Genomic DNA, 15,893 nt, shown 5'->3' with positions numbered 1-15,893 from the left:
TGCAGGGTTATCAGGTATGGTACCACCTACGGTTACGCCTGCTTCTGATGTCTCGCCTACGCCTACTTCAGACTCAGAGAGAATAGCTTCACTAGAGCGGATTGTGGCAGAGCAATCTAAGACTATTCAAAGCCTAGTGGAAGCAAATCAACTACAGGCATCCCTCCTGGTTGAGCATGGGAAAATTATAGATGCCTTGAAGGAGTTCTTGGCATCTCAGGGGGAGATGAGCTGTAGAGGCGACGAGCAAAGGACGAAAAGAAGAAATGACCGAGACGATGATCCCAATGCATCGAAAGATGCAGGTGGTGAGTTGCCAAGAACTACTCTAGCTCTTGGTACTTCCACAGCTCAGGGGGGAGTCTGCCGACGCGGCTGGTGGTTCTGGTGGTGATGATGTGGTAGATGATGACGTGATTGATGCGTTGAGGGAACTTGACGATGATATGTTCAGTGACGATGTGTTGTTTGATGAAGATGTGCTGCCGAGTGATGTGATTGAGAAGATCGGTGAGCAGATTGAGATTGATAATGAGATTGAGGAAGGAGAGATAGTAGAGGAAAATGTCGAACATGACATTCCAGAGGTTGAGAAGGCCGATATGGGTGATCAGACGGTAGTTGAAGATACTGAATGGGAAGAGCAGCCGAGGTGGAAGGAAGGATACGCTCAATGGTTCGTCAAAACGAAGAAACCGGCAGTCCCTACAATGTTCAAAAAGAGTTACAATATTAAAGGCTATGCTGAAGCAAAGAAAGGGATTATATGCTGGATTTATGATGAGCAGTTGCGGCTTTTCGTGATTAAACGATATGATGGAGTTCAGTACCTTAGAAGAATGTTGAGATCGTTAAACACACTGCCTGAATGTGAGGTTAAAGATTTAGCCAGATTGGGGTTGATCAATCGAAGTGACGACAATATGGCTAGAATCATAGGGAAAATCGTATAGAAAGAGAGCATAAAGGAAAAGAAGTTTGAGCTGTTGAAACCACAGAAAGGGAAACTTGTTGAAGACAAGGATAGAGGTTTGAGAGTTGATGGAAAGCCTTGGATGGTTATGAAGTATAAACCAATCCGGTGCCTTAAAGAAGTACCGATGAAGCTTATGCCCAAGGATGTGCTCAAAGACCTAAAGTGGTGGTTCGTTGATTGTGAGACAGCGGAGGCAGTGATGGAAGATGAGGATGAACAAGAGATCCTTAGAGTTTACGATCCGATGCATCTTGTTAACTTATCGCAAGCTGATCTGAAGGTGCTTAACGAGAAGAAAATCTTTTATATTCCAGCTTGGAAGGACGAAGCAAGAAAGTATCAACGAGTTGTGTCGGTGTGTGTTAGAGAAGGTGTGCACGCGTGAAGATACAGGATTACAAGACAGATGCTGAAAGATCAAGATATGAAGCTACTGCCAAGGGGGAGTCTGTTGGTGCATAAATGTCAGTAGTTCATATGTCTAGTGTCTGTAATATTGTTTATGTATTTGTTTGTTTAAAGCGAAGTTGTTGACAAGTTCGCCTAGGCGAACTTGTTAACCAAGCGAAATTATGGACAACTTCGCCTGAGGCGAAGTTGTCGTGTATTTATATAGGTTACGGCTGGTTGTTCGTAGTTGATAGTTTAGAGTTGTTCAAGCTGTTCGTGTAAGTCAGGAGTCTGTAACTGTGATTATATCACGTGTGTTTGAGTTAATATATAACGTGTGTTTGATTCGTATTCGTGTGTTCGTGTGATTTGTGTTCTACGTCCATAACGATCTACACAGGGATTCCGCACCTGTGTATATCGGGATATCTCGTGTGATCCGTCCAGGGAACCTACAATTATTACAGCTTTAAATCAATTAAGGGTTGTCCCATGGACCACCCGTCAACCACGGCCTCGTGCTTAGGAAAGCACGGCCCGTGCTTTTTGTCACAGTGAATTTCTTTGTAATTTTCAGCAAGATGCAAGATCTGGAATTCTTAGAATGACGTTTATTATGATAATTTAGAAGTTTGGTCATCTAGAAATTACTTTTCATTAAAATAAAAGTCCTAGAACAATTACGGGATAAGCCCGGTTTTCCTAGAAATAGAAAATATTCGGGTTAAGCCCGAAGTCCTAACACAATGTGCTTATTGCACTTGTTTACACATAAAAACAGAAAGTTAAACTTCCTAGAGTTCCCCGAAAGGCTCTCCTCCTCCGAATGGTCCTAGTGGTGGAAAATACGTGAAACCGAGAACTTGAAACTGGAGTTGTTCATTGATGTCTCGGAGTTCCATTTTCATGTTTTCCACTGATTCAGTGAGTTGAACGAGACACATCTCAGCAAGGAGATTCATTTTGGTGAATTCTTTAATGAGTTCTTGAAGTTTCAAGAGAAGCTCGGTTTTGGAAACATGGCGGGCATCGTTTCTCGGGTGTCGGGAAACGGGGATTGCTTCACTCAACTCAGTTGGCATGTTGAATTTTCAGAGGTTATTGGTTTGGTTTTGGTTTGTGCAAAGAATGCAATGACACAAGGTGCCTTTTATAACCAACCAGTGAGCCGAGCACGGCCCCATGCTTTTGGAAGCACGGCCCCGTGTTTTTGTTTAGACAATTCTGTTACAAACCAGTTTGAGTGAGATTTTTGCAGCGAAGATGCATGTCCGCATTTTTAGGCACGGGACCGTGCTTTTGAGAGCACGCCCCCGTGGTTTTCAATTTTATTTTTATTTTTTTTGGTAATTTATTTACAAGGCCTGGTTTTGTAAAGGTCTTGGCCAGGCCTTGTTTCCTTGATTTCTTATTCGGGGAGTTGGAGGGTTAATACCTCCAGAACTTCTTCAAGCGGACCGTCGATATATGGCTTTAATCGATGTCCATTTACCTGGAACTTTTGGCCATTTGAATTTGAAATTTCGATTGTCCCATAGTTAAAAACTGATCGACTATGTATGGACCTGTCCATCGAGATTTTAGTTTTCCTGGGAAAATATGTAAACGAGCGTTGTATAACAGTACACGATCGTCAGTTTGAAATTTTTTGTTTCCTTTTAAATGGGCGTCGTGTAGGCGTTTAGTCTTTTCCTTGTAGGACCAGGAATTTTCGTAGGCCAATGTCCTCAGTTCCTCGAGCTCACGAATTTGATCTTTCCGGTTTACTCCGGCGGACGTTAGATCAAAGTTTACTGCTATGAGGGCCCAGTAAGCTTTGTGTTTTAATTCTACTGGCAGATGGCATGCCTTCCCGTAAACGAGCTTGAAGGGTGTCGTTCCTATGGGAGTTTTGTAGGCCGTCCTAAGGGCCCACAAAGCGTCATCTAACTTTTCTGCCCAATTTTTGCGATTTATTCCTACAGTTCTTTCTAAAATTCTCTTAATTCCTCGATTCGAGACTTCTACTTGCCCACTGGTCTGAGGGTGATCTGGTGTTTCCAGTCGGTGATGAACCCCATATCGTGCTAAGACTTTGTCCATTATAGTGTTATAGAAGTGGGTACCTGTGTCGCTGATTAGGGCTTTCGGAGTACCGAATCGTGAAAATAACCTTTTTAGAAATCTTACTACAACCCGAGCATCATTAGTGGGAAGAGCTTGTGCTTCTATCCATTTAGATACATAATCAACTGCTACAAGGATGTGTTTATTTCCGAATGAGTTAGGAAATGGGCCCATGAAATCTATTCCCCATACATCAAATATCTCACAAATTTGAATGCCCTTTTGAGCTATCTCATTTTTTGATGAGATGTTCCCGGCTCTTTGACAAGCACCGCATGCTTGGATCAAAGTATGTGTATCTTTATATATAGTGGGCCAGAAAAATCCTGCATCAAACACTTTCCTGACCGTAGTGGCGGTACCATGGTGTCCACCTGTTGGTCCTTCATGGCAGTGTTTGAGAATGTATAAGGCCTCATTGCCTGCTACGCACCTACGAATAACTTGATTCGCATCTATCCTAAACACGTATGGATCTTCCCAGAAGTAAAACTTAAGATCGGAGAAGAATTTCTTTCGCTGTTAATGGGTAAGCCCTTTTCTTAGAATTCTACAAGCTAGGTAATTTGCGAAGTCGGCATACCAAGGACTTTCGTCTTTTTCCTCTATGACTGCTTGAATGCGCATGAGAATCTCATGTGGGAAATTATCGTTGATAATTTCTTTGTGAAGTTCTTCAAGAGTTGGACATTCTAAGCGTGAAAGGTGGTCGGCGGCGACATTCTCTGCTCCCTTTTTGTCCTTGACCTCGATGTCAAATTCTTGGAGTAGTAGGATCCATCGGATGAGTCTGGGTTTGGCATCTTGTTTGTTGAAGAGGTAACGTATTGCGGCATGGTCGGTGTAAACTATGGTTTTGGAAAGAACTAGATAGGATATAAATTTTTCAAAGGAAAACTACTGCTAGTAACTCTTTTTCTGTTGTGGTGTAATTTTCTTATGCATCGTTCAGAGTTTTATTTGCATAGTAAATTGGGTGAAAGTGTTTTTCTTTGCGTTGTTCGAGTAAGGTTCCAACTGCAAAGTCACTTGCATCGCACATGATTTTGAATGGAAGGGTCCAATCGGGTGTAGTCATGATTGGTGCGTTGACAAGTTTGTCTTTTAATGTGTTAAATGATTTAACACATTCTTCAGAGAAGACGAATGGTGCGTCTTTCTCCATAAGTTTGGTCATAGGTCTTGAGATTTTTGAAAAGTCTTTTATGAAGCGGCGGTAGAAACCTGCGTGACCTAAAAAACTTCTAATGGCTTTGACGGAAGTTGGCTGTGGAAGTTTGGATATGGTTTCTATTTTGGCCCTATCAACTTCTAGCCCGTCTTGAGAAATCATGTGATCGAGAACAATGCCTTCCTTTACCATAAAGTGGCATTTTTCCCAGTTGAGCACTAGATTTACTTCTTCACACCTAGCTAACATCTTGTCTAGGTTTTTCAGACAATGATCGAATAAGTCTCCGAAGACTGAGAAGTCATCCATGAAGACTTCCATAGAGTTTTCAATCATTTCATGAAAGATGGCCACCGTGCAACGTTGGAAGGTGGCTGGAGCATTACATAGTCCAAATGGCATTCTTCGGTAGGTGAAAGTTTCGTATGGACATGTAAAAGTGGTTTTCTCCTGATCCTCAGGAGCAATGGGAATTTAGAAATATCCGGAGAATCTGTCAAGAAAACAGTAGAACATTTCTCCAGATAATCGCTCAAGCATTTGATCTATGAAAAAAAGTGGAAAATGATCTTTTCTTATGGCGTCATTAAGCTTCCGGTAATCAATGCAAACTCGCCAGCCTGTGATGGTTCTCATTGGTATTAACTCGTCCTTCTCGTTCATTACGACCGTCATTCCTCCCTTCTTGGGTACTACTTGAACGGGACTTACCCAAGGTGAATCCGAGATCGGGTAGATTAATCCGGCATCAACCAGTTTGATTACTTACTTCTTCACCACATCTTGCATGTTGGGATTGAGACGTCTCTGATGTTGGACCACGGGTTTGTATTCTTCTTCCATGAGAATCTTGTGAGTACAAAAGGAGGGACTGATACCCTTGATATCCATGATCTTCCATGCGATAGCCTTCTTATGGTTTTTAAGGACCTTAAGAAGTTCGTCTTTCTCTTCTTTAGAAAGGTGAGATGAAATAATTACTGGGAGTTGAGAATCTTTTTCTAGAAAGGCATATTCGAGATGTTTTGGTAGTTCTTTTAACTCTAAGGCTGGTGGTTCTTCGATTGATGGTTTTGATTTTTCATTGTTTTCAATGATTTCATATATCATTTCTGATTCTTCGTGGTAGTCATTATTGAGATTTTCGTTTTCTAAAATGGGTTTGTTGAGTGTTTTGTCTAAGACTTGTGTTTCTAGGGGAGTATTGATAAAGGAATCTCACATATAGCAACTTACGATGGAATCTATGATGTCAACACAGTATAATGTGTCATCGTGCTGTTGCGGATATTACATAGATTTTCCTATGTCAAAAGTGATTGCCTCGTCATTGACCCTGAGAGTGAGTTTGCCGGTGCAAACATCAAAAATATCCTTTGCGGTGGCTAAAAAGGGTCTTCCTAAAATCAGAGGTACACTTTTGTCTTCCTCCATGTCTAGAATTACAAAATCTACTAGGAAAACAAACTTGTCAATTTTGACAAGCATGTTTTCAACAATGCCCCGAGGATATTTAACAGATCGGTCAGCTAATTGAATGCTCATGCGGGTGAGCTTTGGTTCTCCTATCCCTAGTTTTGCAAAAATCGCATAAAGCATTAAATTAATACTAGCTCCTAGGTCAGCCAGGGCATTGCTAATAGACAAATTTCCTATGAGACAAGGGACAGTAAAGCTCCATGGATCGGTCATATTTGTTGGTAGCTTGCTTTGGGGGACAGCTGAACATTCTTCACTTAGGGTGACATGCGAGAGCTCCTCCAACTTCCTTTTGTTTGTCAACACTTCTTTGAGAAACTTGGCATATTTTGGCATCTGGGCAATAGCCTCGACAAAAGGGATGCTGATATGGAGTTGCTTAAAGAGTTATAGAAACTTCCCATACCGAGCCTCCAATCGTTCCTGCTTCAGTCTTCCGGGATATGGAATAGGTGGAACATAAGTTCGAACTGGATCCTTGGGCTGTATTGTGCTTGTTGGGGTCAGCCTCTCCTGTGCTTCATCATGAGACTTTTTCTTCATAACTGGTTCTAAAGTTGGTGAGACAACAGTGGTCGTACCGCTTCTGAGTGTAACGGCGTTAGCTGCAGCATTCGGGATGGTGATTGTGTTGCTTGGAAGAGTGTCAGGTGGTCTTTCGGATAATTGTCGCGCAATTTGTCGGATTTGAGTTTCTAGGTTCTGAAGTGATGCTTATTGACTTTTGAGATCGGCTTCATGTTTTAATAATACTCTGCGGATATCAACAGATCTTGATTCGGCTTTCTTTTCTGCTTCATTTGTTTTGGTCATCAGTTGCATTAGCATTTCTTCGATCTTAGAGTAGCTTGGGTTTTGATGGCTACTGGAACTTTGATCTTGAAATTGGGTTTTAGGCTGGAAGGGTTGATTAATCGGTCTCTTTTCGAATCCGGGTAAAGGTTGAGTGTTACCTCTGTCTTTCCAGCTAAAATTCGGGTGGTTTCTCCATCCTGGATTGTAGTTATTGCTGAAAGCTTTGTTCTGTCGAGCGATGAAATCGACTTCTTCCATGGCCATGATGGCTTCTTTACAGTCACTCGTCTTATGATTCCCTCCACAGGTGTCACAGGTGAGTCTGGTTTTTGATAGCTCGGCTTGAAGTTGTTCGAATTTTTTAGAAAGGGCTTCAAGCTGTGCTGTGACAAGAGTGTTTGAATCGACGTGTGTATTCCTTTATGGATAGGTGTAGATCTTGGTGGGTTGTAAGCGAAACTCTTCTTTGCGGCCTTCTCCAGGACTTCAAATACTTCGTTAGGTGATTTGGATCTCAGGTCTCCACCAGCGATTTGGTTGATGGCCTGTTTGTTTTGACTGGATTGTGTGTCAAAGAAAGTTTGAACTTGTAACCATACGCTCAGTCCATGATGTAGGCATCTTCTCATAAGACTTTTGTATCTCTCCCATGCTGCGTGTAACGATTCATCATCATCGGTCCGGAATCCGGTAATGCTGGCTCGGTATATGGCAGTTTTATTAGGCGGAAAATATTTGAGGAGAAACTGTTCAACCATCTGGTCCCAAGTGGTGATGGAACCAGAGGAAATAGATTCTATCCATTCTAGGGCTTGACCCCTTAGAGAGAAAGGAAAGAGTTTAAGCTTGATTTGATCGTCCGAACAGTTTTGAATTTTAAAGGTTCCGCAGATTCGTAGGAATCGAGATATGTGAGAAAGAGGGTCTTCGTCGAGGTGACCATGAAATTGAACTGAATTTTCCACCATATGAATGGTGCTTGATTTGATTTTGAAATTTTCGGTGATTTCGGGTGGAGCCACTCCATTGTCGTAGCCTTCGAGAGTTGGCTTGGCATATTGGCTCATGTTCGGCTCATTGTTCTGGGCCGCCATCATTTCTTCAGTTTGATTTTCTCCTGATGTGGTGGCGTCTACTGATTCGTCTTTGATTGCTTCGGCGTTTTCTGCAGTCCGTTTACGTGCTCGTCAACGAAAGAGTCGTTCCGGTTCAGAAATTGGAGAAACAAGCTCAGGCTCAAAAGTATATGACATACATGGGATTAAATCAAAATAATAAAAAGTAAAAGTTAGCTAGGATTAGTCTAATTTAAACTATAAGTTAGGCTAAGCTATTTCAAACTAAACTAAGGTCTAAATTAATTAAACTAAAGTAAAGATTACGTAAGTAAAGGTAAAAAGTAGGCTAGCCATAAAATTATATATTTTAATATTTAGTAAAAATAAAAAAAATATTTTAAAGGTAAAATAAAATAGAAGTTAAAAATTTGTACAACTATAGACAATGATTAATTTAAAACTTGGATCGTTCTTAGAAACGTACCGTGTCCCCGGCAACGGCGCCAAAAACTTGATGTGTTGCGTATAGCTTGTATAAATATGATAGATTGGATAATTAGCTTTTGCACAAGATCGTGTTTTAAATTTATAAAAGTGATTTCTATAAAGACTAAACACACACAAAATAGGCAAGTGTACCTATCGCATATGTAGGATAGTATTGGTAAGAACCAAGTATCAATCCGTGGACACAAAGGTTTCTAATAATAAAGCGTTGTTTTGCTTTAATCGGAGGTTTTAATCATTTTGGGGTTAATTTTAAAATGTAAATACTTATATATAATATATATATAGGTGACCAAGACAAGAAATTCTAAACGAGTTGTTCAATTATGCGAAGGTTACCATCTAAGATCAAGAATCCACTCCATTTTTGCATTGATAATTAATATTTGGACATGTGATAAACTTGCCATAGCAATATATGATAGATAGCTCCTTAACCTTAAGTGAGCATATTTGGCACTAAGGAGATAGCATGCACATTTTAAAGTCCACCCTTTCCTAATGTCATGCCATCTCAATGATGTCAATTTAAGTTGGCAAGTAGTTTCGTAAAATAGAAAGATTAGGATTGACTTCGATTTCTCAAATAAAAATTCTAACAACTTCGGGTGGTTGTAGTTCATCACACAACCTCCCCTTGGTTGATTTATGTAGGTTATAATTACACATTCCGTTAACATATGATTTCTTTAGCTAATTTGATATCCTAAGCAAAGCCATTTTCGGATTACCAAGGTTTAGAGAAATACATCATAACTTATATCTCATTATTTCTAAGTACAATATAAGGATCAATGTTTCGATAATGTATCAAAGTATTTCTATCTTTCAAGAACATGAATCGATCATGAACGATTGCCAATAGAATTGACAACCACCAACTTTAAATTAGTGATTTAAGATGGCGAAACATTTATCATCAAAAGATAATTGTAATATAACCATGTACTTTACTAGACTACACCACATGTCTTGATTAATTATCAAGTAAAACAAAGCTTCTTCATAGATTTTAGATGGTAAAAGGAGTTTAGCTCATAATGAGCATGATGATAAACATTAAGATGAATTATGATAACAAATACATGATTAAACTTGGAACAATCTAACCAATTGTAGATGAATATTCCTTCTTATTGATGGTAATGATGGTTGATGGTGATGACCTCCAAGCCTTCAAACTCATCACTAGATCTTCAAAGTGAGTGTTAGTGTGTGTTTTTATAAACGAAAACCGGATAGAACTCTTTTCAAGGCACACCAATGAGTGCAACATGAGCCACTATTTATAGGCAATCTGGAGTCTGAGGCACGGCCCCGTGGTTGGTGGGCACGCCCCCGTGTATTTTTAAGACATGTGTCAGATTTATTTTGTCTTTTCTGAAAGGTGGCCACGGCCCCGTGGTTGATAGGCACGGCCCCGTGGTTTTTAGTGACATGTGCTAAATCTTCTTTGTCTTTTCCGTGTTCTCATCCACGGCCCCGTGTTTGGTAAGCACGGCCCCGTGCTTTTGCTTCCAGATTTTGTCTTTTATTGTGTTCAGAAGCATGGGGGTGTGTTTCTTGAGGCATGGGGCGTGTTTCTTTGTTTTTTTTTTGTTTCTTCTGTTTTTCTTCGTCTTTTTGCTTGTTTCTTCGTTTGGGGCTTGGTTTCACCTGAAATTATGTTTTATTATGATAAGTAGTCGTTTATGCTATGTTATTTGATAGAAATTGCAGTTTTTAGAAATTATTTGATGCCGAAAAGATGTATATTTCTATGCACATCAATAAAAAAGACAAAGTAAAAGAGTATTTTCTTTTTAACGGTCAATTTTGATCACTGACGGGCCATTAACTCCCCCAATCATCTTTATTCCACATTTAGAATAAAACCCATCTATATATATATATATAGGGGATGGATATTTTGAGAACCATGTTGAGTTTTAAAAACTTAAGAACTCAATTATAGGCCATACATTTAATTAAATGGATTGAAATATGTGGTTAAAATTAAATCTGGCAAAAAAGTCAAAGTAGGAGAGAGAATAAATATGTAAGTAGTTACACTAACTTTTACGTCCGTTACACATGTGTAAAAAGTCGACTCGGTGCGTAAAAAATTCTGTAATTTTTTTACGTGTATGTAACTTGCATATATTACGCATGTGTAAAAAAAATTCGAAAAAAAAATCGTTACACTGAGTTCTTTCGAGTTCTTAAAACTCAAAGAGGTTCTTAATTGAAATCTCTCCTCTATATATATATATATATATATATATATATATGGAGGGTTATTTTGAGAACCATGGTGAGTTTTAAAACTTTAAGAACGACCACGCATTTAATTAAATGATATGAAACATGTGGCTGAGACTAAATGTAATTAAAAAATGAAACATGAGAGAGAATAAGTATTTTTGATAATTACACAACTTTAAACGTTAGTTACACATGTGTAAAAAGTTGATTCGATGTGTAAAAAAATACCGCAATTTTTTGTACATCACTTACAGTTACGTATTACACATGTGTAAAAAAAATTCGGAAAAAAAATTTGTTACGTTGAGTTCTTTCGAGTTTTTAAAACTCAAAGTGGTTCTCAAAAGAAATCAATCATATATATATATATATAACCCAAATTAGACACCCAATTTTGTTCCATTTTAAGTGAGACTTAACCCAATACTTCCCATATTAAATTAAAGTCTCCTCGTATTAAATTAAAAGAATACTAAAACGTGGGTTTTTACTATGTTCAAAAACAGTTTTGTAAGATGATTGTCACATGCTATCTCCAAAATCTTTCTTAGGTTAGTTAGACAAAACACATGGGATCCACCCCTTACATTCGACCGGTGAATCGTTTGTCCTATTCACAGTCCGCCCCAATTATGAAAACATTACTTTTAGGACTAAAAGGCCATTCAATCCTAAATAAGATGAGTGTCACATACTATCTCCATAATATTTTCTAGGCTAGTTAGACAAAACACAAGGGACCCACCCCTTACATTTGGCGGGTTAATCGTCTGATTCAATATCTCTTATTATGAAAACATTACTTTTACGACTACAAGGCCTTTTAATATTAAATAAGATAAATATCACATGCTATCTCCATAATCTTTCTTAGACTACTGAAGAAACACGGATCTAATCTTCTTATGGGTTTTAGATCCAATGAATCCACAGGGTACGGGTCAAACAACTACTAACAACGATACGAGTCCGATCTTTTCAAGTCCAATGACAGAAACCTGCAAAACAATCACCGTGAGCTCGTTACGGGAAGGACAAGAGGGGGTTCTTCCCGTAACCACCCTCCGGTGTGAGAATAAGTGCAATTTCGGTGGAGATAAAGTCTTAAGTATTTAGAGTAAATGGTGGAGTGTGAATGAATTACCTCATGGAGATTGTGAAGTATTTATAGCCGAAGAGTGTGAGAATATAATTGGTTCAACTGTCCCTTTCTAGAAGATCCCCTTATAATCGTCTAGACACGTGTCCTCTTGTGATAGGTTGGGCTATAAGGCCCATGTGCATGGTTGAAAAAACCTAGAAACGTTTTTGTATATGATAGGGCGAGATAAACCTGGCCATGTGCATGGTTGTAACAACCTGGCCGGCTGTCCTTCTTCTATTGGCCAAAGGGTCACGTACTTCTCAAGAAAGGATCTTGGTAAATCTTCTAGAATGAAGTTGGGTAATCACAGTTGTCCTATGACGTTGCCTTCTGGTCATCCTTGCGTGGGAACAGTACCCTGCGGATGACTTCTGAGGGAGTCTAGATCCTCCCGCACATAGTTTCTAGGATATAATTAGTGGCGAAGCTTGGACACGAATGTCCGGGTGGCCGGACTCAAAATGTATTATAAAAATCATAAACGAGGGGGGCCGGGCTCAAACTTTTGACCGAAAACAGGTGAAATTACACGATGTTTAAAAAATTTCAGGCGAAAAAACAACTAAATTTACCCTAATGCGCGGAAAAACAGGGGGGCGGGGCCACCCCTGGCCCTTGATATCCTTCGCCCCTGGATATAATGTTGTTCTTCCTTTGTTTTGAGTTATGCGAGTGGTTTATATGTCCTGCGGATGGCATATAAGGGTGTCCCATCTAACCTCTTAGTGATATTTAAGGGTATTTGGGTGTTTTTGGTACCCTACCTCTATAGCTAGTTATGCCAAACACAAGGGATCCACCCCGTTACATGATATTGAAAATTATTTTGTATGCTTTCATTTGATTTTCACTTTACATTAATTCCGAGGGTATACGTTTTTTTTAATAATTTTAAGTTATAAATTGTTTGGTAAAAAAAGATAAAATTGTTATAAAGATTTGAATCGGCTCAAAAGGATTTTGACCTTTTGGGGCTAGCAATATGTATAAAAATAATTATTAAACAAATCATATAAAAGATAATTGACTGGGTAGCACGAGTGAGACGGCCCACACATGTTAAAGTTATGCATTTATGCACCAAGCAATGAGGCTATTTTGGCTAATAAAAAGAGTCAAAGGTCACTAATGTAATTTTACCGATTTCCCTTCAATTATTGGCCTTATATTTTATAGACAAAACACAGACATATCTTCTTCACACTTAATCATCATCTTTTCTTAATCAAGTGTCCTCAACAAGTTTGATGTAACAGAATTATAATCTTATGTTTAGTTGTACTTTGTTATTGTTTGTTGGCTTCTAGTTTTTGCTGGTTGTCTTGTAAATATAATACCTTCATTCAAAAATGAAAATGGCCTCTCTCGCTCTTGCTTCTGCAGTCGTTGACAAAAGGTTAGGCTCTATTAATTTTTGGATTAGATTAAGTTTTCGTTGTGTGCTTTATTTTTAACTTTGTTAATTTCATTGTAGACCACAGATGGTGATCACTTGAACCTTTTACAGTAAGCTTTCAAATTTCAGTTAGTTCAGTATCCTTATATTTCCTACCACAACCGTTGGCAAACCCGACATGGATTGTTCCACTATTTAAATTTAAAAAACTTAAAATTAAGAAATCAAGAATATATGACAAACTATTTTGCAATCTTTTGGTTCGCCATGTATTCCTACCTTAATAGACATGCTTTTAGTTATTTTTTTTTCCTTTCAGATCAATTAGTTTTAGCTCTAATATTGATCTTTTCTAATAACTTTTGATGATTAAGTTTTAAAAAAATCAAAAACATAGTTTTGTTCAACTTTTTTTTATGAACACACCGGTGTAAATTTTATTAAAAATATAATTTGTTTAAAAATATACTTTTTTAATATAAAATAAATATTAATTAATACTGAACTTTTTTATTTTATTTAAATAATTTCAAATTAAATATATACTGTTTATTTTACATAAGAAGTTTTTTTTTTATTTCTTATCCCTTTTATTAAAAACAACAATTATAAATTTTATTTACTTGATAAAAAATAATGAAGGATGGGTTGCTAATGAGTATGGAAAGTTTGGTTTGGTTTGGTTTGTTTGGGTAGGTGAAAGAAAGAGAAATTATGTAGCGTTTGGTATGCATGAATGGAGGACGGAATATAATAACTCATTATGAGGGAATGGAGAAAAGTGTGTTTGGTTGATCAAATGAATAGAATGACCCATTACCTAGTCCGTTACATTCCTCTAAAATACATCAATTTCATTCCATCCATACCATGTTTTTTTTTCCATTTCATTCCCTCCTTCACCTTACAATCACCTCTATCACCCTCCCACCACCACCACCACCACCCACCATCAACACCCACAACCACCACCCCTGCCACTGCCACCGACCACCACCATCGCCGTCCACCGCCGCCACCACCCACCTCCAAGAACCATCGCCATCAGTGTCAGCCACCCACCACCGCCTCCATCAACCATCGCCCCACCATCACACCCGCCACCCACCAACCACCGTCACCGCTGCCCACCACCACCTCCACCGTTACCGCCACTACCCACCCACCCACACCCCACTACCACCACCCACCCACCTCCAACACCATTATCTTTTGTTGCCCACCACCACCAACCACCATCACCGGCCACCAATTCCACGACCGCCGCCACCACCACCACCACTCATTACCATTTTAATTTTATTTTTTCTTTTTTTTCCTACCTACCAAACAATGCAAAGTAATGATTCATTTCATTCAAAGTAATGATTCATTTCATTAGAATGTTAATAACTCATTCCATTTCTTTGTCCATTCCATTACCACGTTCATTCCGTTTCGTCGCCCATTCTATTACCTCATACCAAAAAGACCCTAGTTTTTTAATAAAGATTGAATTGAGTTGGTTTGTGAATGAGGATGGTCTATATAACTTGACCTTCAGTTCGCTCGTTATTACAGGAAAATATAGATCATGTCTTCGTTAGACACAAAGTATTTTGACGTAGAGTATTTCGATGTAGAGTATTATGATGCGGAGTCTTCTTCTGACACCGAGTATTTTGATGCCGAGTATTCTTTTGACACCGATTTTGATACTTTATGTATTCCACTTCAAGATCTAGTAATTGCTACCAACAATTTTTCCGAAGCAAATCTGTTAAAACGAGGTCGAAAGGTCGCCGATGTTTACAAAGGAGAATTGCTCGGGCGGTCCAAAGTAGGGATAGATGTTGTTATATGGAAGTATAGAAGTACTCTCACATTTAACTTCTATGAAGAGATTGAGAGACTTTCGGGTCTTAAGCATAGAAATATTGTAACTTTGATTGGGTTTTGTGACGAGGAAGACGAAAGGATGATAGTTATGGAGCATGTAGCCAAGGGAAGTCTAGGAAAGTATTTAAGTGATCCAACAACCCTCAAATGGTACCAAAGATTGAATATATGTTTTGGTGTTGCATGTGGTTTGAGATTCTGGCATAATGTTAATAAAAAGGGATGTTTTTATAATATCAAGGGTGGGTTTAAAATACTGTTGGATGAAAACTGGGAAGCCAGGGTACTATTTTGTACTGAATCAGACACCAAAAACTATGAGGTTTTGCACTGTTTGGGAGTGATTTTGTTGGAAATGCTTTATGGGAGGAAATCAACGATTAAAGATGTGCATTCGAGTGAATATTGTCATGATATGATTGATCCGAATCTAAGGGCACAAATGCACCCACAGTCGCTGTCCATATTTTCGGAAACAGCCCATAACTGCTTGAAAGAGCAACTTGATCAGCACCGCACACATGTCTTTCATAAGACTATGAAAAGACTTAAAGAAGCTTTTCAGATTCAATGGAAGCATGAAAATGCTGTAAGTTTCATGATACTTCATTTCCATTCATATCTAACCAACTTTATTTTGGTAGCTGGCAATTAAAAGAGTTCTCAAATAGTAATGTTTCTTTTAGAATTGATTTTCTTTCAAGTTCCTCAATCATAAGACTCAAATTTAGCCATATACCAACCAAGTT

At 38.7% G+C, this 15,893-nt stretch overlaps 1 protein-coding gene across 2 annotated transcripts; it reads left to right on the top strand.

The window, feature by feature from the left end:
* The first annotated feature begins 13,176 nt into the window (after window positions 1-13,176).
* LOC143553898 (receptor-like protein kinase THESEUS 1) lies at window positions 13,177-15,893 on the top strand. Of its 2 annotated transcripts, none has more exons than XM_077043784.1 (3): window positions 13,177-13,266; window positions 13,345-13,376; window positions 14,827-15,893. In XM_077043784.1, the coding sequence occupies exon 3, from the start codon at window positions 14,840-14,842 to the stop codon at window positions 15,797-15,799; it is 960 nt and encodes a 319-aa protein (XP_076899899.1). In that variant the 5' UTR covers window positions 13,177-13,266; window positions 13,345-13,376; window positions 14,827-14,839; the 3' UTR covers window positions 15,800-15,893. The 2 variants fall into 2 exon arrangements, with proteins under 2 accessions (XP_076899899.1, XP_076899900.1); XM_077043785.1 differs by having other exon boundaries at window positions 13,345-13,394.

The sequence above is a fragment of the Bidens hawaiensis genome, unplaced genomic scaffold, assembly GCF_021521415.1.
Source record: "Bidens hawaiensis isolate Kalapana, Puna unplaced genomic scaffold, B.hawaiensis_p1.1 tig00017415_1, whole genome shotgun sequence".
Lineage (NCBI taxonomy): Eukaryota > Viridiplantae > Streptophyta > Magnoliopsida > Asterales > Asteraceae > Bidens > Bidens hawaiensis.
This window is presented reverse-complemented; position numbering and strand designations above follow the sequence as displayed.